The sequence below is a fragment of the Perca flavescens genome, chromosome 15, assembly GCF_004354835.1.
Source record: "Perca flavescens isolate YP-PL-M2 chromosome 15, PFLA_1.0, whole genome shotgun sequence".
NCBI classification, from domain to species: domain Eukaryota; kingdom Metazoa; phylum Chordata; class Actinopteri; order Perciformes; family Percidae; genus Perca; species Perca flavescens.
The window spans coordinates 2,142,447-2,162,670 of NC_041345.1; the positions used below are offsets into that span (position 1 = coordinate 2,142,447).

The 20,224-nt window shown below is 41.1% G+C and overlaps 2 protein-coding genes across 2 annotated transcripts in view; both read left to right on the forward strand.

Moving 5' to 3' along the window:
• The window catches only part of si:ch211-106h11.1 (volume-regulated anion channel subunit LRRC8D), an 11,200-nt gene extending 7,337 nt beyond the window's left edge, over nucleotides 1-3,863 (forward strand). Inside the window, exons 5-7 of the mRNA XM_028600209.1 lie at nucleotides 173-550; nucleotides 1,477-1,759; nucleotides 2,918-3,863. Of these exons, the coding sequence (XP_028456010.1) occupies nucleotides 173-550; nucleotides 1,477-1,759; nucleotides 2,918-3,757 (1,501 nt within the window). The 3' untranslated portion in view covers nucleotides 3,758-3,863. The remainder of the gene's footprint in view (nucleotides 1-172; nucleotides 551-1,476; nucleotides 1,760-2,917) is intronic.
• Nucleotides 3,864-8,586: 4,723 nt separating this feature from the next.
• On the forward strand, nucleotides 8,587-19,497 carry ddx39ab (DEAD (Asp-Glu-Ala-Asp) box polypeptide 39Ab). Its single transcript, XM_028599850.1, has 10 exons — nucleotides 8,587-8,689; nucleotides 10,042-10,258; nucleotides 11,064-11,191; nucleotides 13,421-13,697; nucleotides 14,309-14,427; nucleotides 14,597-14,728; nucleotides 15,789-15,898; nucleotides 16,127-16,271; nucleotides 16,473-16,620; nucleotides 18,470-19,497. The coding sequence occupies exons 2-10, from the start codon at nucleotides 10,051-10,053 to the stop codon at nucleotides 18,484-18,486; spliced, it is 1,284 nt and encodes a 427-aa protein (XP_028455651.1). The 5' UTR covers nucleotides 8,587-8,689; nucleotides 10,042-10,050; the 3' UTR covers nucleotides 18,487-19,497.
• The last annotated feature ends 727 nt before the right edge of the window (nucleotides 19,498-20,224 follow it).

The window sequence follows — 20,224 nt, forward strand, 5'->3', positions numbered from 1 at the left end:
TTGTCCCTGACAAATAAACTGAAAAAATAAAATAAAATGTTACTTATTGGATTGTTCAAAGGGCCTTTAAACAGAATAATGCCCATGAGATTTAGCATACCGCAGTCCTGATAATAGGATTGAGTGTAATTCTGTGTTTTGGGTGGCTTTAATCTGTCTGTGCCCTACTCAGCTCTCTACGGCAGTATTCTTTCCACTCACTGAAGGAGTTGTGCTCCCTGCGAGATGTTCCCGACCTGAGAAACGACCTGGCATTTCTTTTACATATGTTAGACCAGTATGACCCTTTGCTGGCCCAGCGTCTGTCCGTTTTTCTGTCCCCCGTGAGTGAGAGTAGGCTGCTGGAGGAAAGCTTGGAGAGGCGCTGGGGGGAGGAGAAGCTGCGTGCCATGACGAGTGTGGATGCAGAGGGCTGCTGCAGACTGCAGCTGGTGGCCTTGCCTCGCCTCCCTCCGGCCCTCTTCACCCTCAGCCAGCTTCAGGTCCTCAAACTGGAGCTCATCACAGATGCCAGGTTTACTGCGCAGGTGGCCAACATGACATCACTCAGGTGAGTTTTAAATCAATACCAGTTCAATTCTATTCTATTTATAGTGTCAAATCATAACAGATGTTATCTTAGGACACTTCTAGGTCCAGAAAACATTCACATAAATTGCAGAATCCCAACAATTCCCCCCCATGAGCATAAGCATTTGGTGTGACAGCGGTGAGGAAAAATTTGACTTATATTCAGGGCCACACAGAATCTGGAGACGCAGAATTCGGCAGATTTTTCTGCAGATTTTCTGCAGATTTTAAACAAATACAAAAAAGAAAATTTAAAACTCAGAATGTTAACATATCTTCTCCCTAAGCAGAAAAACAGTCAGCTAAATTCTTCAGAATTAATGCTGAATCACTGAAAAACTCCGTTTGGGTCTGATAATTACTAGTCTGGCTAGTCCACACAGCATTCCCAGATGATTTTTGGCATTTCTTTAAACCAATCACAATTGTCTTGGGCGGTGCTGAGTGCCAGAAAGAGCCACGGCAAAATAGTCTCAGGAAGGAACTAGTTTTAGTGGAACATGTGTACGTTCAAAAGTAGTTTTAGTCGTGCAACAGAAAACTCAGATTGGACAGATAGTCTAGCTAGCTGTCTGGATTTACCCTGCAGAGATCTGAGGAGCATAGTCCTCACAAATCCAACGGAGTTTAAAATGCCAACACAAAGAAAGTCCAAACTTACCGACATCCGTCCGAAAAGAGAGTAGATAACAAAACAAAGTAGATGTACGTAGAATAGATAATTACGTAATTAAGTAACAAAAACGTAGTAGGACAGTCGTGCAGTCATAGTTAACATCAAATCAAATGTTATAGCTGAAACCTAGATATTTTGGTGTTAGTCTATGGATTACTCTGTACATACACGTTTTTCTACCCATGTAGCCCTACTTATTGTGTCTTTTTATTGTTTATTCCTTCAAACAGGGAGCTCCACCTCTATCACTGTGCAGCAGCGGTGGATCCCGGTGCACTTGGAGTCCTTCAGGATCGTCTGGAGATCCTCCACCTCAACTTCACCCAAGCGTCAGAGATCCCCAGCTGGGTCCTCTCCCTCCGCAGCCTGCATGAGCTCCACCTCTCTGGCCGCCTAAACAGCGACGGCGGCGTGGGCCGCAGCTGGGCGTTGGGCAGCCTCCGCCAACTACGTCACCTCCGAGTGCTGGTGATCCGAGGCATGTTGCAGCGGATCCCCGGGGAGCTGTGTGAGGTGTGTTGTGGAAGTTTCCTTTGCAGCAGGGGTAGAGTTTTCAAAGTTTAGTAAAGTGAAACACGTTGACAGAAAAGCCATTCGAAATGATCAGTCTCCCCGTGTTGGTCCAAAAAGTGCCACAGAACACACCAACAAAACGAGACGAGACGTAATACATCTCTATAGCAGCAGGCAGCGCTACTCTGTATTGTTGCCCAGGAAATGAAAACCGGCAGCTGATTGGACGAACGCGTCACATGGGTTTGTTATCTCCGGATATTGAGAGCCAGACTGTCATGGCGGCTCGTTCAGAATACGATCTCATATTGGAATAAAATAGTTCACCGAAACATGTTTCTGGAAACATTAGAAGAGAGAAAAAGGCCGTGATGAAGTTGCTGAATCTGTCTTCATTTCAGCTCAACAAAGGTCAGTTTAAAAGATTTTCGTCAGATTTTGAGAGACTGTAGTCACCTCATTACGCTCGCCATTTCCGGGTGAGTCCCGACTGCCCTGCCGCCGACTGAACATGTCAGGTCGGCCAAAATGAAGGCCGACAGCCAATCAGACGGGACACACCGAACAGACTGGAGTCACTGACCTAACGGCCGATAATCGGCTTGGTGTGTCAGCACCTTAAGACAGTGGAAGACTAAACCATGTTAGGTTTTTGTATTTTATTGATATTATATTTGCAAATATAGGAAGAACCTAAATTTCACAAAAGACAGCAGCCCCGTGTGGAAAGGGTTTCTTCCAATGAGTGAACAGAAACACCAGGCTTATATGCAGCTTCAGAGTGACAGCACACACGCACATGGCTTATTATGACACTACAGTTCTTACAGGCAATCTGATACACATGAAGACAATCAAAAAAACACAAGAGGCATCTCAGAGCCATTTGGCCTCCTCCTCCCTGTACGACTTTCACCGCCACAGTTACATCTCAACTGGCATGGGAAAACTAGAGATAGTTTTAGGGTGACCTTGTATCCTCCTCCTCATCTGTTCAGACAAACATTATGTTCCAGACTTTGTGATTCTTAGTTAGAATCAGAATCTACATGTGGGAATGAGATAAACTCTCTTTCAGTATTGTAAGAAAAACCAAGGCACAAATCAAACATAAGAATATAAGGAATCATGCTTAAATTTCATTTTTTGCCATTACAGGTTACGGGCAGCTTGGTGAGGCTGGATGTCTACAACGAGGGCACCAGGCTGCTTGTGCTGACAGGCCTGAAGCGGATGGTCGACCTGTCCGAGCTGCTGCTGCAGGACTGCCGGCTGGAGCGTTTGCCCTCCGCCCTGCTGGCTCTCACCAACCTGCGGACACTTGACCTGCAGCATAACAACCTGAGGACTCTGGAGGAACTGCTCAGCCTGGCTCACCTGCGACGTCTGTCTTGCCTCAGACTCGCCTATAACCGTGTTCTGGCGTTGCCGGCCAGTGTCGGTGTGCTGCGAGGCCTGGAGCTCCTAGATCTATCCAACAACCAGCTCCAGAGCCTCCCCCCGGCGCTCTTCACTCTGCGCCGCCTACGAAGGCTCCTGCTGGCCGGTAACCTGCTGGAGGTGCTGCCTGCGGAGGTGGAGGCGCTGCAGCTGCTCACAGAGCTGGACCTCAGCGGGAACAGGGTGGAGAGCCTTCCCCCGCAGCTCTTCAGCAGCTGTTTGGAGCTGCACATCCTCAATGTGGCTCACAACTCTCTCGGCTCATTACCCGGGGGGATCGCAGCTTTAAGTCGGCTCTGCAGGCTGGACTTGCGCAGCAACAGTCTGGAGGAACTGCCCGCTGAGTTGGGCTGCTGCACAGGGCTGCGTGGAGGCGGCCTCCTGGTGGAGGACTGGCTGTTTCTTTCTTTGCCTCCCCAGGTCAGGGACGTCCTGAGCCGTTCTTGCCCCGCCTCTGGTACGTACCCAGAGAGTCCTTCCCGACCAGAGTCTGACAGTTTCCCATACTTCTCTCCTACACAGTGGAGTTTCTCCTCTGCTCTGGAATCACAGATATAACAACTTGTTCTCACTCCCAACTCGCCCGGGCAATGGCTCTCAGGGTCAGATACCGGCACAAAAAGCACCCTTCAGCGTCTGTATGGAACACACCGGGCAGAGCAGCAGCTCCACGGCGCTGTAAGATGACGTAGTATTAAGGACGACAATGGTAGCGAGTAGTATGAAAGCCCGAAACGCCGCGTAGGGAGGTTGGTTGGTGGGGGTGGATGGGTCAAACAACACAGGACTTTCAATTCAATTCAATTTCAATTCAATTTTATTTATAGTATCAAATCATAACAAGAGTTATCTCGAGACACTTTACAGATAGAGTAGGTCTAGACCACACTCTATAATTTCCAAAACCCCAACAATTACAGAGATTCCCTCAAGAGCAAGCATTAGCAGTAGCTATTGCGACAGTGGCGAGGAAAAACTTCCTTTATAGGAAGAAGATGAACAGTGGCAAATAATAGTCACATTAGAGATAATGGAACAGTGACTTTGAAGGTAGTCGTTGTAGTTCATGTCATAGCCGGGCACATCGCCTCATACTGAGTAGTGCAGTCTCCTATACCGGATCCTGACTACTCTGTCACCCAGGTAGGGTTGGGTATTGTTTGGGTTTTTTCCGATACCGGTGCTAAATCGGTACTTTTAAAACGGTGCCGGTGCCTAAACGGATACTTTTTAAGAAAGTTAAAAAAAGGGTACTAAACAACAGTGGGCGACATTTAAGAACAACTTGTTTATTACTACGGCCATAATAAATTATTTATTAGTATTGTAATAACTATAACTTATAATAAACAATAACTTATTTCACCAGTAAATTGCTGTTGAATGACAAAAACAACCACCAGGTGGGAAAAGTGTATTTTACAACAACTTTGAATGCACCGCGAAGCTGTAGGTTACCAGTTTCAGTGAACGCACCGTCTGAGTTTTTCCAGCGTGGGCAGCTGCTGCGCTGCAGAGCCCACTGTTGAAATCCAGTCCCACTTTACACTGTTTAACGTTAGCTGTCAGCACTTTAACCGGGATTAATCCAGCTGCTAGCTAAAGCTAGGCTAACGTTACCTGCTGTCGAGTGTAGTGTAAAGTCAGGCACCGAAATAAGGCACCGAAATTTTCGTTCTTATTCGGTCTCGTTACTTCCGTTTACGTCGGAGTTTTGGTACCCAACCCCACACCCAGGAGACCGAAGTTCATGTCCCCCTCCTGTCCCGCGTGTCACTGAAACGTACATTTTATATCCCCACCCACGACCTTTTCCTAAACCCAACTGTCCCGTATGTCAGTTAAACCTACGTCCTGACCCAGAGCTAAATTCAATCAGGAGAGACTTCGTTTGCAGATATGCAAAGATATTTATTGTACAACTGTATGATATTGAATGTACAAAGTCTTTTGGAGATTGGACTCCATTGAATTAATAATCTTCTTAAAGGGGTAGGGAATAGGAACATAACCCCCCGATGGAGCCTAGACACCAGTGGTGACGGCGAAGAGACCAGAGACCGGACCGAAGAGGCAACGGAGCGAACAGCCGGGAGAAACACAACGACCGGAGGCAGCAGGGGAGGAGGAGGGTCGAGCGCTGAACAGCTGATTTGATTTAAAAATGAGTAGTGATTGAGTTAATGACGTCTTCCTGAAAGAATTTGCGCTGAGCTTCATACAGTACAGGCCAAAAGTTTGGACACACCTTCTCATTCTGGCTATTTACATTGTAGATTCTCACTGAAGGCATCAAAACTATGAATGAACACAAATGGAATTATGTACTTAACAAAACAAAGTGTAAAATAACTGAAAACATGTCTTATATTTTAGATTCCTCAAAGTAGCCACCCTTTGCTTTTTTTGATAACTCTGCAAACCCTTGGTGTTCTCTCAATGAGCTTCATGAGGTAGTCACCTGAAATGGTTTTACCTTCACAGGTGTGCTTTGTCAGGGTTAATTAGTGGAATTATTTCCCTTATTAATAAAAAAGCAAAGGGTGGCTACTTTGAAGAATCTAAAATATAAGACATGTTTTCAGTTATTTCACACTTTTTTGTTAAGTACATAATTCCATATGTGTTCATTCATAGTTTTGATGCCTTCAGTGAGAATCTACGATGTAAATAGTCATGAAAATAAAAAGGAAACGCATTGAATGAGAAGGTGTGTCCAAACTTTTGTCCTGTACTGTAAGTGACACCAAGCACGTTTAGATATGACGCTAAAGGAAACTTTTAGTGTCAATAATGAACGCCAAAGGCACCTGACCAAGCGTCTGTATTTGACGTGATGGGAGTGAGAATGTGTTGGATTTAGGTATCCTAAGGCTACATTTACACTACTACGTTTTGGTCTTTTGCTACGTTTACGCCTCGCGTGCACACTACTGCTGTGGCGTTTCCGAGCCCCTAAAACTGAGACTTTTGGAAACACTGCTGCCCCCGTTTTGGTTTGAAAACTCTGAGGTTGCTTTGTAGTCTGGACGGACACAAACGGAGACATTTGGAGACAAGGACGCACATCCGTCAGTCTTAACGGTTAGGTAGCTTGCATACGTCAGTCTTGTATAAAGTACTTGAAAGCAATACTCGAGTAAAAGTACAAGTATCTTACCAGAAAAGGACTTTGGTAGAAGTTAAAGTCACCTTTTAGAATATTTCTTGAGTAAAAGTCTTAAAGAATCTGATATTTACTGAACTTTAAGTAGCAAAAGTAATTCTCTAATATTTAATGTGCTTAATTATAAGAAGTAAAAGAGAAAGTTAATAAAAATCTTTGAATATGAACTTTATGGCCAAAGATGTGTATCTTCACCACCACCCCATTCACCACTTTTTTTTGCCACTTGGCAACAAACAGGCATCAGGTCACCAACTGGAATGGAGCGTGCATTATTATTCTTGGCAATCTAGGAGCAATGATTCTCCAAACCTGCTTTTTTTCAAGGCCTGTGGGCCAAACATGGGCTCCCATATCAATTTAGGTTGCCAAAAAAATGTCAATGTTTTGTCTCTTTTTCTGAAGACGCTGGCGTGTTGCGTCAGTCCAATTTCTAGCATGCACGCAATTTTGGCAGTGTGCACGCTCTAACCTGTTACCATGGGAGCCCAAATAAAAACGGACACGCCACGCAGCCAGTGTGTAAACGGCCTAACATCATGCGCATGATGGATCGTGCAGGCAGCACAGATCGGGTGAAGACAGGCTTGACCAATGTGTGTTGATTCTGAAAGCAGTTACGAGTAGGATTGGGCATCCAGTGGAATTGTTTCTTTATTTTTTGGTTTCCGTAAGCAGCCAGGCGTTTGTTGCGTTGCAACCGTGAAGCACAGTAAACGGCGCTCTAGTCTGGCTAGTTTTCCATACGTACATACGTACATACATTTTATTTAAAGTCGCCTTTCTCTGCACTTAAGGACACCGTACAGGGATACATAAGACATTTAAAAGCAGCAAAAAAAATATAAATGAAAATAAAGAATAAAAACAACAGTAGAAACAACAGAAAGAGGCAGAGCAATTGATATCGAGTGAAAAAACAGAAAAAACTAATTTTAAGCCAAAATGTGGGTCAACAAAGCTAAATTGCAATTGCAACAGAAGCAAACTCAACTGATTTTGTATCCTCAATATGTCCTGAGTAGGGGAAAAAAAGCCCCAAAGAATCCCATTAGGGGAAAGTTTTCAAAAAAATATAGCCTATATGCAGTATATAATTAATAAAGGCTGGTTTAAAATACTTCTTCATGCCTCTATGTATTAATGCTCATGGTAACCTAAATGGGCTACATTCAGACCTTTACATGAAGTATTTTAATGTTATATGTCAACAAGATTCATCGAGACATTTTCACCTGGCTATACCCAATGTTTACATGGTATTTATGCAAATTACACATTGCACATACGTAATTAGATTATGCACCGTAATCCCATGTTAACAAACAATTAAAAAAAAACTTGCAATACATTTTTTGTTTGTCTTGATGTAAGTAATCAACTCAGTAATCAGAGAATCACACCAAGGGCCAGACATGGAGAGTTTATTGACATGCTTTTGTTACCGCATTTTGGGAGCCTTTTTCCTAATTTTTTTTCAGACTTTTTTGTGGCTTTCTCAGACATTTGTCACCTTTTTAGTAAATTTGTTGCTTTTTGTCACATTTTTGTTGACACAAAGCCCATATAATAACTCCATTCACTTTGATGACGTGGGAGTAGAAAGATAAGAACAAGGCTCCAGAGGAAAGGAGGACTATCCCACAGATAGATCTTCAGAAAGGAAAACAGAGTTACAATTTCTGATACAAATTGAAACATATGCCCATGTAGAACAAGTAGCCTACAGGTCCCAGATTTTATAAAATATGAAAGCTTTTTCCTTCAGAGCTGAAGAGAAATCCTCAAATGGAATGATTTTATTTAGACTTAACTGTTCGTAATTATTTTATTTCTTTAGTGTAATCTTATGCACATCATTTTTATTGTGCACGCTTATTTAATAAAGGGGAGAAACTGCACGTGAATAACTTTTAACTTATAGATGTACAAACTTCCTCAGTGGATTTTCTGAATTACTGTTTTCTGAAATTACTCGTTTATAATTTTAAAATCAATCCTAAAAGACACTGCGAGCCAGTGCAGGTTAGCTAAAACTGTCGTAATATTATATAATAAGATATTCTTTTTTTTAACTCAATGTCCCTTTTAGGCTTCCATACACAGTCTATTTTCTGTATCCCGCTTTTTCATACTGCGTATGACTGCGGCACACATTTTGTCCAATCGCTGGCTACTTTTGCCGGTCGTCGTCCAAATCCACCAATGAAAATGACAAGGACGCTTCAGCGGGGGCGGGACTTCCGGTTACTCGTATAAACCAACTGCGGCCTCTCCTCCATGCGGTTTTGATCTTTAGTAAACGCGCAACTAACACATACAAGGTAAGAAGTGTCCAATCTCGACTTCACTGTTACAATTAGAGTGTTTTTAAAACGTTGACTGGTGTAGATTAGTTTATTGCGCTAAAGTTAGAAAGTAGCTGGAATGAATTAGCTTCCTTCATTGTTTGCTGTAGAGCGCTAACGTTGCAGAGCTAATAGCTAGCGTGTTTTAGCATTAGCATAAGTTAGCTTCGCCAGCACGCCTCTCTTTCTCATACTTTTTTTAATTATGAAGTACGTAGCCTTTTTATATTCCGTGTAATATGTTCTTTGTACTTGGCTACATGATGTTTCTGTATATTACGTTCAGAGCGTAGGCTAATCCAGACTATTAGCAACATAGTTGTTGTCGTGTAGCATGTTAGCTTGCCACGATAGCAATGGTTATGCGACACAATAGCTTTCCAGTGTTGTGAACGGCTCAGAAACTAACCGACCGGTTAAACTCCCATGTCTAAGTTTGAGGAAGAGCGTTTAGTTCATGGTACAGCGTGGGTGTGTGTATAAAGGACAGTTTTTGTTTAGCGTTACATACAGAACTGCTATTGTAGACTAGCGTTACCATTTGACCTTTTTTTTTTCCTAAATTGGCTAACGTTAGCCTAGCTCACTCAATGGCGTTTCAGTTTACAATGGGTTTACGAGAGCAGAATCATGAGATTAGCTAATTACCAAATTCGGTTTGGCTCGTTTGGTGAACACACTAAACATCAAACCTGAAAATGAGAGCAAAGTACGTCTCGTTTTTGTTGAATTGAAAATCTCATACGTAAATGTAGATATTTTAGGACCAAAATCTCAATGAACTGTTAGAATGAGCTGAAACTAACGTTAGTTAAAGGCAAGAAACTCCTTAATATTTATATTTCGTTGAGACATTTAAGTTGATCTGAGAGTCCTTATTTGTTTGTTTTCCCTTTTTATCATTATTTAAACATTTTAATAAGTATGCTCCTAGTTTTTTATGCTTCTATGCTCGACCTGAGGTAGAAGCTTTTTTGTTTTGAAGTATGTGTAAATGTGCCTTGTTTGTATATTACATCATTGGTATGTAACAGATATCTACAATATGTCTGTTTTTTAGAAAGAAAACGAAAGATGTATGGGTTTGTGTGCAAAGTATTAATTGATTCACAACGAGTTTCATCAGTACTACCCCTTTTTACACAACCAAATTTATCTTAAAGCATGGAGACAAGCAAACGTGTTATCTAAATGTACTTAAAATGTCAAACCTGGCACAAAGATTGTCAACAACATCCTCCCATGTAAAACCAGTGTGTTCAGCCATGGTAGATGATAAATGAACAGATTATAAACTCAACCTTTTTTCTATTTTCCCTCCTTTTTATACAGAGACAATGGCAGAGAATGATGTTGATAACGAGCTGCTCGACTACGAAGAAGATGAGGAGCCTCAAGGAGCGCCCGAGAGCGCGGTCCCCGCAGGCAAGAAGGAGGTCAAGGGTTCCTACGTTTCCATCCACAGCTCTGGCTTCAGAGACTTTCTGCTCAAACCAGAGCTGCTCCGCGCAATCATCGATTGTGGTTTTGAGCATCCGTCTGAAGGTGAGGCACATTTGGTCCTGGAGGGCTTATGTCTTTACACACCAGAAAGGTGTCTGACGGGGCACTGCTGCTGCTGGCCTTGTCTGTACACATTGATGTTTCTCATAAACATAAATATATTCTGATCTGATTACAGCAAAGGCAACGTCGGTAGTATTGACGGCAAAATAGGCTCCAGAATATTTCCATCTATATTGACAGGTGCAATATTAGAAAATTGATAAAAAATTTTTTTTTTCAATTACATTTATGTATCTGCATTCAAGTCAAAACTTAGACTTTCCATCATCATTCTGTCATTTATTAAATGTATTTATGTCAAAATGACATATAAACATATTTTCGTATTCTACTTTGCCTGGAAACTCTTCCAACACGCTGGCGTGTCGTGTGAAAAATAGGCGTCGGTCCCTTTTTCTAGCATGCACGACTGAGACGTGCGTGTCATGCAGGAAGTGTGCACGCTCTAACCTGTTAACATGGGAGCCCAAATAAAAACTGACACGCCACGCAGCCAGTGTGCAGGAGGCCTTACGGTTGTTGTATCGGGGCAAGAGAATTATACACCTTGTCCTTTCCTTGAAATGGCTTGGTTGTGTGTACTTTTGTTTTGTTAAATATGGGTTATTTTATAATTTTTTAAGGATGTTTTCCATGGACTTGTATGAATTTGTTTCCCAGAAATGTAAAATTAAACGACCCTACTAAATGGCTGCCGTGTCTGGGCGCTCTGTACAGTAGCTTGAAATAATTGATGTTCTAATGATAATGTTGGCTTAAATCTTTTTTTTTATTTTTATTTTAGTCCAGCATGAATGCATCCCACAGGCTATCTTGGGCATGGACATCCTGTGCCAAGCCAAGTCTGGTATGGGAAAGACGGCAGTGTTTGTGCTGGCCACACTGCAGCAGATTGAACCCGTTGATGGACAGGTTAGTACGCAAGTTCAACACACTGGCCCTACGCAGTGTTTGGCCCACGATGGTGGAGGACTTAGGTGCACATATTTCGTGTGGGTTTAGTGGTCCTCCCTCAAGTAAATGTAAAAAAATAAAATGAAATTTTGAGTTATTATAATAATATCTGTGTCTAAAACGATGGAAAAGAGCAGATAAACTCAGAGTTTAGAAAACCACAATTTAGCTAGAGGAGCCCACTGGAGACCAACAACAACAATTAGATATTAGTCATTTTAACATTGCTCACGTTGATTTTGCATTCATTCGGCTTAGGTGGTGCACAAAATGGCTTGTGTGCCTTTTTTTTTATAATGGTAGGGAGAATCTCGCGGTTTATCAGATTATGTAAAGGTAAATGGAGCTTGAGGAATATATATATATATATATATATATATATATATATATATATATATATATATACACACACACACACACACACACACACACACACACACACACACACACACACACACACACACACACACACACAGTTTACGTCCCCAAAATCTAGTCTCAACCTGATATTGATCTAGTACACACAAGGCTACATTTGAACTTACTGGCTTCCTGATGAAAAGTAGTGATGGAAAGTTTTGTCCAAAAGGTTAACCTTGTGTTTAACTGAAAGTAAAAGCACCTAGATCTTATTAGTAAAGTTTTGTACATAGCTGTTGCTTCAGCATGTCAGAATTTCTGTTAATAATAACTACATTATTTATTCTTACATGGGGCTTTTCATGTCTACATTTGTAGTCTATTTGTAAGTTTATTCTAGTCTAGATGTTTTATTTTTACTCTAAACTTGAGGCTTGCATTAAGAGTCCACATGTCTTGTCAGATAAAAATGTGCTTGCTTCTTGCTAATGTACCGACTAGGGGTGCAAGATATATCGACTCAATATCGTTAGTTGCAATAAGTATGCAATATTTAGTTTATTTTGTGGAGCGCTGCATCCCATCTGTTGGCTGTGTGCCTTTTAGAGCTTGAAACACTGTAATGATCATGTTTCATTGGCCATATACCATACCACGTGACAAACCCTATGGAGCGTACCACGTAACCTGTGTGCATATTTTCAACTGAGTGTAAGTGAAGAAATGGACAACTAACCAGAACAAATCCGAGAAGAGAATAAAAAGTTGTCCTGTTCTTTATTTATATATTTTATACTGTCCAACCAGTAGAACATGTCCTGTTCTGTAGACATGGTCCTTATTTATATATTTTATACTGTCCAACCAGTAGAACATGTCCTGTTCTGTAGACATGGTCCTTATTTATATATTTTATACTGTCAACCAGTAGATCATGTCCTGTTCTGTAGACATGGTCCTTATTTATATATTTTATACTGTCAACCAGTAGATCATGTCCTGTTCTGTAGACATGGTCCTTATTTATATATTTTATACTGTCCAACCAGTAGAACATGTCCTGTTCTGTAGACATGGTCCTTATTTATATATTTTATACTGTCCAACCAGTAGAACATGTCCTGTTCTGTAGACATGGTCCTTATTTATATATTTTATACTGTCCAACCAGTAGAACATGTCCTGTTCTGTAGACATGGTCCTTATTTATATATTTTATACTGTCCAACCAGTAGAACATGTCCTGTCCTGTAGACATGGTCCTTATTTATATATTTTATACTGTCCAACCAGTAGAACATGTCCTGTTCTGTATTTATATATTTTATACTGTCCAACCAGTAGAACATGTCCTGTTCTGTAGACATGGTCCTTATTTATATATTTTATACTGTCCAACCAGTAGAACATGTCCTGTTCTGTAGACATGGTCCTTATTTATATATTTTATACTGTCCAACCAGTAGAACATGTCCTGTTCTGTAGACATGGTCCTTATTTATATATTTTATACTGTCCAACCAGTAGATCATGTCCTGTCCTGTAGACATGGTCCTTATTTATATATTCATGTTGGACCAGTCCGATATGACAGTTAGTTGAAATAAACCTTGTGTTGTAAGAATTTTTTTTTATGAATCAATGGCGATTGATGCGTTTTCCCGTAACTTTTGTAATTTTACATGTTTAAAAGAACTATCAATTAATATCTATCGTAATATTCATCATCAATATCGCATTTTGTCAATATCGTGCAACCCTAGTACCGACGCACAAGTTGTCCAGAATCTCCGTGTCTGAATCTGTTTCTGTCGGTCTACTCCTCAGGTGTCTGTGTTGGTCATGTGCCACACGAGAGAGCTGGCCTTCCAAATCAGTAAAGAGTACGAGCGTTTCTCCAAGTACATGTCCTCGGTGAAGGCAGCCGTGTTCTTTGGGGGCATGGTCATCAGGAAGGACGAGGAAGTCCTGAAGAAGAACTGTCCCCATATCGTGGTCGGAACCCCCGGCCGCATCCTCGCTCTCATCCGCAACAAGACGCTCAATCTGAAGAACGTCAAGCACTTCGTCCTGGATGAGTGCGACAAAATGTTGGAGCAGCTAGGTGAGTGTTTTTGTTTATCTAATCGTCTTCAGGGAGGGCACCTGTCTGCCCCCCCCCAACACTATTTAATTATGTATTCATTTGTATGTCTTTGGCCTTTTTTATTTTATTTTGAACATGTTTTGAAGGCAAAAGATGAGTAAGAACATTCATTTGAGTACAGGCAAGAAAACCAGCACAAACAAAATCAGCAGACATTCTAGTAACTGATTCCAAGTAAGTATTTCTATTTTTCAAAATGGAGCGGGAGAAGTTAAAACATTTTTGGTCCTACTCCCTTTTTCTATTTTTATTAAAGGTACACGGTCAGACCAGTGAGAGGCTCTTGTTACTGCCCCGGCAAATTTGAAAGCCTGCACTGCACTTTAGTTCATAATGGAGGATCGTACTTAAGCCGAGCCACAGCAGAAGGAATCCTCGTCGCCAAGAAAAGCGAATTTGAAAGACATGTTGTCATAGTTCTTGGTACATAACGGCTACCGTAGTTGTAAAACGTATTTAAAAAAGCAAGAAATTTCACCGCTAGATAGGAGAAATTCCTACCCAGTGATCAGTTATAAATACTTTTTTTTATTTTATTTATTTTATTCCAACTCTCTTTTGTGTAACAGACATGAGGCGTGATGTACAGGAGATTTTCAAGATCACACCCCATGAGAAGCAGGTCATGATGTTCAGCGCCACGCTGAGCAAAGAGATCCGACCAGTCTGCCGCAAATTCATGCAGGATGTAAGTGATCGCTGAAGCGTTGTTACTTCCGAATTCACCCAAACAGTTTTATCAGAAAGTTGTGCATCATAACTGCTGCACGTTTTTGAATTTTACACGTTTTTCACTGTAACTACAAGCTCAAAACAAGTTTCCCCTAACGGTCTCTCTGTCATCTCCTCGTCTTCAGCCCATGGAAGTATTTGTGGACGACGAGACCAAACTGACACTCCACGGCCTGCAGCAGTACTACTGCAAGCTGAAGGACAGCGAGAAGAACCGCAAGCTCTTTGACCTGCTCGACGTGTTGGAGTTCAACCAGGTAAAGTGATGGAGTAATTGCACGGTGCATGTCTATCCCAGTAGCATTTGGCACGTTGTATTACTTAAATATTTGCTTGTTGTATCAAGCTTCCCATCTAAAGCATGATTTATGCTTCTGCGTCAAATCGACGCTGTGGCTACCCTAAGCTGTAGCCTGACCTGCACCTCTCGAAAAATGTTACTACACTTCGCAGCGACGCACATCGCTCAGGCGTGGCTTAGTAGCGTTGCAAGTCCTGGAGTTTATTTACCGATCCGATACCACGTAATAAAGCCCTAAAGTAAATCTATGTTAAAGTAGTTTTAGGTTCTTTTTCCGTTATAACGGACTGTCAAACTGGAGAATAAAAGAAAGTTCTGTGTTTGTTCATGTTTCACAAAGAGTTTAACCTGAGCCAGACCGACAGCAAAGATAGAAATAATATCCTATCCATACAGGGATAGTAGTATACAGCTGTTAAAACATAATAAAATATATGACACACTGGTATCGGATCGGTACTCGGTATCGGCCGATACCCAAGTTCAGGTATCGGAATCTGTATCGGGAAGCAAAAAATGGTATCTGGCCATCTCTAATTAAAGTGTACTCAGTTCTGCTGCTTTCACGTTTTCTACTAAAATACAACAAATTGCTTGTTGAATTTAAAACCAAAGAATCCTCTTTTTATTATTTTACATTATTTTATAGCACAAATTGAACATTGAATTGCACCGTTAAAGAGTGACTTTTAGTTCTGTTTTCTACTTTTTTTTTTGTGTCGTTCACGATATGTCGCAGCCTTTCACTGTTTTATTGTTGATATCACAATGACAAAAAATGATATAGTGTAACTAAATATAAGTATAGGTAAGGTAGCCACTATGATGGCCAGACGGTAAAGTTGAAGGACTCTGTGCCAATCATTTTTAATCCATCCAGCCCACTTTAATGCAAGTTAATTGTATGTTGTATACAATTAATACGTATGTAGTAGGGGGTCCCTACTCTCTCGTTGAATACCCCTGCTTTAAGTTGCCTCAGCAGCTGTATTCCAATGCCTTTGCTTTTCCTCTAGGTGGTGATCTTTGTCAAGTCAGTGCAGCGCTGCATTGCTCTGGCCCAGCTTCTGGTGGAACAAAATTTCCCTGCCATTGCCATCCACAGGGGAATGGCTCAGGAGGAGAGGTGAGACTTAACACACACACACACACACACACACACACACCATCCTCTTACATAGCTCCTCTCATAAACATATGCTCTATTGAGCTCCAAATGCTAAGTATGTTTATGGAGCATGAGGCCTCATCAGTTAACTCAACACATCATTGCCTTCAAAGAGGGGATACAGTTCACTAATGCCTACAGCAGCTGTGTTGATGATTCTCCCTCCTGCCCTTTCTTAATCCACAGGCTGTCTCGCTATCAGCAATTTAAGGACTTCCAAAGGCGGATCCTGGTGGCCACTAACCTCTTTGGCCGAGGGATGGACATTGAGCGGGTCAATATCGTCTTCAACTACGACATGCCAGAAGATTCTGACACCTATTTGCACAGGGTGAGAAATACCTGCAGCTGTTTTTCCCATTTTAATGTTTCTGTTATGTGTCTTTTCGTTCTGGGAAGCTGGTTTAAAGAAGTTTTTGAATACCTTAAGTGGCGTGCTCTAACCTCTGCATGCTTCTTAGTTGCTCATTGTGTAAAGTGTTACATTTTTGGGGATTTCACTCACTCGGGGCCCCTTCTCTGCACCCGTCAGGTTGCCCGTGCTGGCAGGTTTGGAACCAAAGGCCTGGCTATAACCTTTGTGTCAGACGAGACCGACGCCAAGACTCTGAACGATGTTCAGGACCGTTTTGAAGTCAACGTGGCCGAGCTGCCAGACGAGATCGACATCTCCTCTTACAGTAAGCCTTTCCATTTCCGAATGCCTGTGATGCTTGATGTCTTCAGGGAAGCTAGGCCTGTTGGATTGATTGTAATCTGTGGATTAATGGGTTCAAAGCGCTTTACTATCAAAACACGATATGCAGAGGGCACGGTTCAGTTCTTACTCCGCTTTAGGAGTCACGGTTCAATGCAAGTTTAAAAAAAAAAAAAAAAAAAACACCTGATAAGTTACAATTATTTTTGAACAAACCGTAGTGTAAGTGTCTAGACAAAATCCTCTCTTTGGGGGACTGGGGTTACATTACACCAAGCGGCAACTTTGGTAACTTTCCCAAAAGGCAATAGGTTACAGAATGCATAAAATAATAAAAAAAAAAAAGTGTGCATTAGGATGAGTGTTAACATTTAGTTGCCCCGTGGCTATATTTAAACATTTTGTGAAATGTGTGATAATAGTGCCGGCTGTTTTCCTATTATACGTGCATAAATGTAAATACTCTGTATTCTGCTCACAATACACAAACTGTTAAAGCTCTACTATACTGGTATTTAAATTGCGGTGGATTTCAACACATAGCCGTTTGTAAATTGTGTGTAATAGTGCTGTCGGTAGTGAGAAAAACCAATCTGTGCTGCCTACACCGTATTATCCTCCTGCTAGTGTTAGCACCCAGGAGGCTGAAACAGGGCAGTTTTTAAGGTTTGTCTACTAGTTGTTGTGGTTTGTAGACGGTCCCTAAGCACTCATCTTGCCGTTTCAACACCAGAACTAAACAGAGCTGAATTAGCACAACTTTTATGCATTTCTTTCAGTCAGATTCACTGTGTTCACTCAGGAGTTACTCCACATGGTTAGGCTCTTGTAATGACCTCTCAAACATGTTAAGAGGCTAAAAGCATGTTTAAAACTTGCCTTGTTCCAGTCTGCTGGGTGCTAACGCTAGCAGGAGGATAACCGTGTAGGCAACCACCGGTTGATTTCGTTTTTCTCGCTACTGACAGCACTCCACATAACCGACAACAGAGCAGGCACCTAACGGGGCCTAGCAGTGCCTGACTTCTTCCTAGAAGTTAACAACGTAGCTATGGCTGAACTTTGACCTACTTTAGCATATCAACATTAGCTCACTAAGAACCTGGGAACCACAATCCCAAACTGGCAGTTAGATTTTCTGTGTACTGAATTGTTTACCTAAAGTGAACTTCCTTGAGTATATCTATCTATCCACAGTATCGAAATATATCGCAGTATTTTTAATCGTGACCATGTATCTTGATACTAGGACTGGCCGATGAGGAGAAAATCAAATATCACGATATTTTTGACCAAATACCTCTATATTGACACCGCAACGAAATTGTAGTGTTGACTATTGGTGCTTTCACAAAATATTTACACAATGAGATTTTTGATAAATAATCATCAATAATGTGGATATAATGACTTAGTGGGTAAAGGTGAAATAACAGTCTGGTAAGTTCAGGAAATGACATCACTTTACTGTAATGCAGCCTTTAAAACCAGGACAAGACACTTATGCCATATTACAATATCCAAAATCTAAGACGATATCTAGTCTCGTATCACGATATCGATATATTGCCCAGCTCTACTTGTACAATACACAGCCCTACTCTACAGTGAGTTGTTGTCAGCTGAAGATTGGCCCACAGATAATCCGCCGCTGTAATGAACTTTACGAGAGACGGCAGTTGGTGCTGCCGTGTAACTGGCGCTCTCATCAAATGGAAATGGCCTTGCACGTATAACCTGTTGAAAAGTTAGTATGCTCAGCTGTTCATCGCGCTGATCTTTTACTCAACTTGTCTCTCTGCTCCTCTGTTCCTTTGTTGTTGTTTTTTTAGTCGAGCAGTCCAGATGAGTCCTCCAGCAAAGAAGAAGTCTCCTCTTCATGGATCTTGTGTCTTGTATTTGGAAGTAGACGTATTTCACTGCTGATTTCAAAGCTCTGCTCGTTCCCTACGTTCACCCAACATTTATTTTTTAATTGTCTGGTTTTTTTTGGGGGGGACAGGGGGGTATGGTTGTTTTTAATTTGTCTTTTACTGTTTTTTTCTTTGCTCAATGAAATTAAAACTTTTTATAAAATGCCATTTTTACTGTCGTGGTCTCTTGTGAGGCTGTTCTAGTCTCTGCCCCAATTTTATCCATTTAAATCTCAAGCAGAGCTTCAGGGAAACGTTTAGGAAAGTAGTTCTGAGGAACATGTAAGAGTGAATTTTAGCCCCTTTTTTATGTTCAAACTATTTTGTCTAGAACATTTGTGTGTGTTTTTTTTTTTTTTTTTTTTTTTGTTTCCCCCACTGCAACATTGGTCTTTTTAAGAAGTCATGTAAGTGACATTTGAGTAGATTTTGGCTCACATGGCAGCTCTTTTCTTTGACTTTCCAATTGAATGCCTCAAATAAAAGAAGTCACCAAGTGGAGTCCTGGTGGTGAATTGTAATTAGAAGTGTCATCGGTACGGAGCCCTTTAAGGGACATGGGGGATTTTAGTTTTTCTCATACGCACAAGATAGTTCACCTATCTCGTGCTCTCAAAAAAAATCGTAAGTACCAATTTGAATTATAATCCTCTTCCTAAATAATCAATGAAGGAGTACCAGATATTGTCAAACTTAAAGATAAGGCAACTGTTAACAGATTTAATGTTGGGAATCTGAAATCTTAACTTTAGCCTCATAATGTTAGCACTTAGCAGTACCTCATTAGCATCATTTTGCTAGCCTTTGATTGGTTTCTTGTGCGCACCACAAAAAAAGCTCCCCATGTCCCTGGGGTCTACATAACTTAGCACACCGTGAAATGGAAGTAACTGATGCTTGTATCTGTATTTTGAGTAAAATATTTTACCCAACTACATCACAAAATACCATAACTTGTACTGTACTTTGTTTAGTTTAGTGCTAAGTAAGCATGTGCTATTAACACTAAGTGTGAGCATGTAACTAGCATGCAGATATTGGCATTTATCTTAAACCATATTTAGTCATGTCTAACTTTAAATTGAGGAATCTGTGTGCGTGTCTTTCAAATATCTCTAGAGCCAATCATCTGATCTCAACATTTGGCAGTTTTGCTGGGTTCCTAATGACAACAGTATCGCAGTTTAATGAATAATGATGCATATGGTTTTAGTTGTTACATTGTGTGTAAGTTATGAATTTGACGTAACCAGTACATTTTCCTCTGAAGGAAGTCAGTCGGTAAAACAGTTTAGTTGCATATTAAGTACTTTGGGGTCCTTCTGTAAGTTATTTTGGGCTACAATGCGAGAAATGGAGAAAACTACAAGCAGCAATATAGGAGGCCAAGCAGTCGGCCAGTTGATGGGAAAATCATGACTTTTGTTCAATGTACAAGACCAAGTGTAGGAGTGAAAATGTTTATTAAAAATGCAAAATGGTGAACTCATTCCAACTCTAAAATCCAATGTGTTAGGCAAACAGTTTCCAACAGAAGTAGTTACAAACGTGAACAAGATTTTATTTTTACACATGGTTTTAATGTACACTTGTAGACATACAATCACGCTTTCAAATTGGCACTTAATGCTCGTAAAGGATCTGAACCATGCGTTGTTCAGTGCTAAACTACAC

What these genes read in the sequence shown, in the direction of transcription:
- ddx39ab (XM_028599850.1), top strand. Translation starts at nt 10,051, where the DNA reads ATGGCAGAGAATGATGTTGATAACGAGCTGCTCGACTACGAAGAAGAT. An exon ending in CAAAATGTTGGAGCAGCTAG is followed by an intron (nt 13,698 to 14,308) that starts GTGAGTGTTTTT and finishes TTTGTGTAACAG; the next exon opens with ACATGAGGCGTGATGTACAG. An exon ending in GGAATGGCTCAGGAGGAGAG is followed by an intron (nt 15,899 to 16,126) that starts GTGAGACTTAAC and finishes CTTAATCCACAG; the next exon opens with GCTGTCTCGCTATCAGCAAT.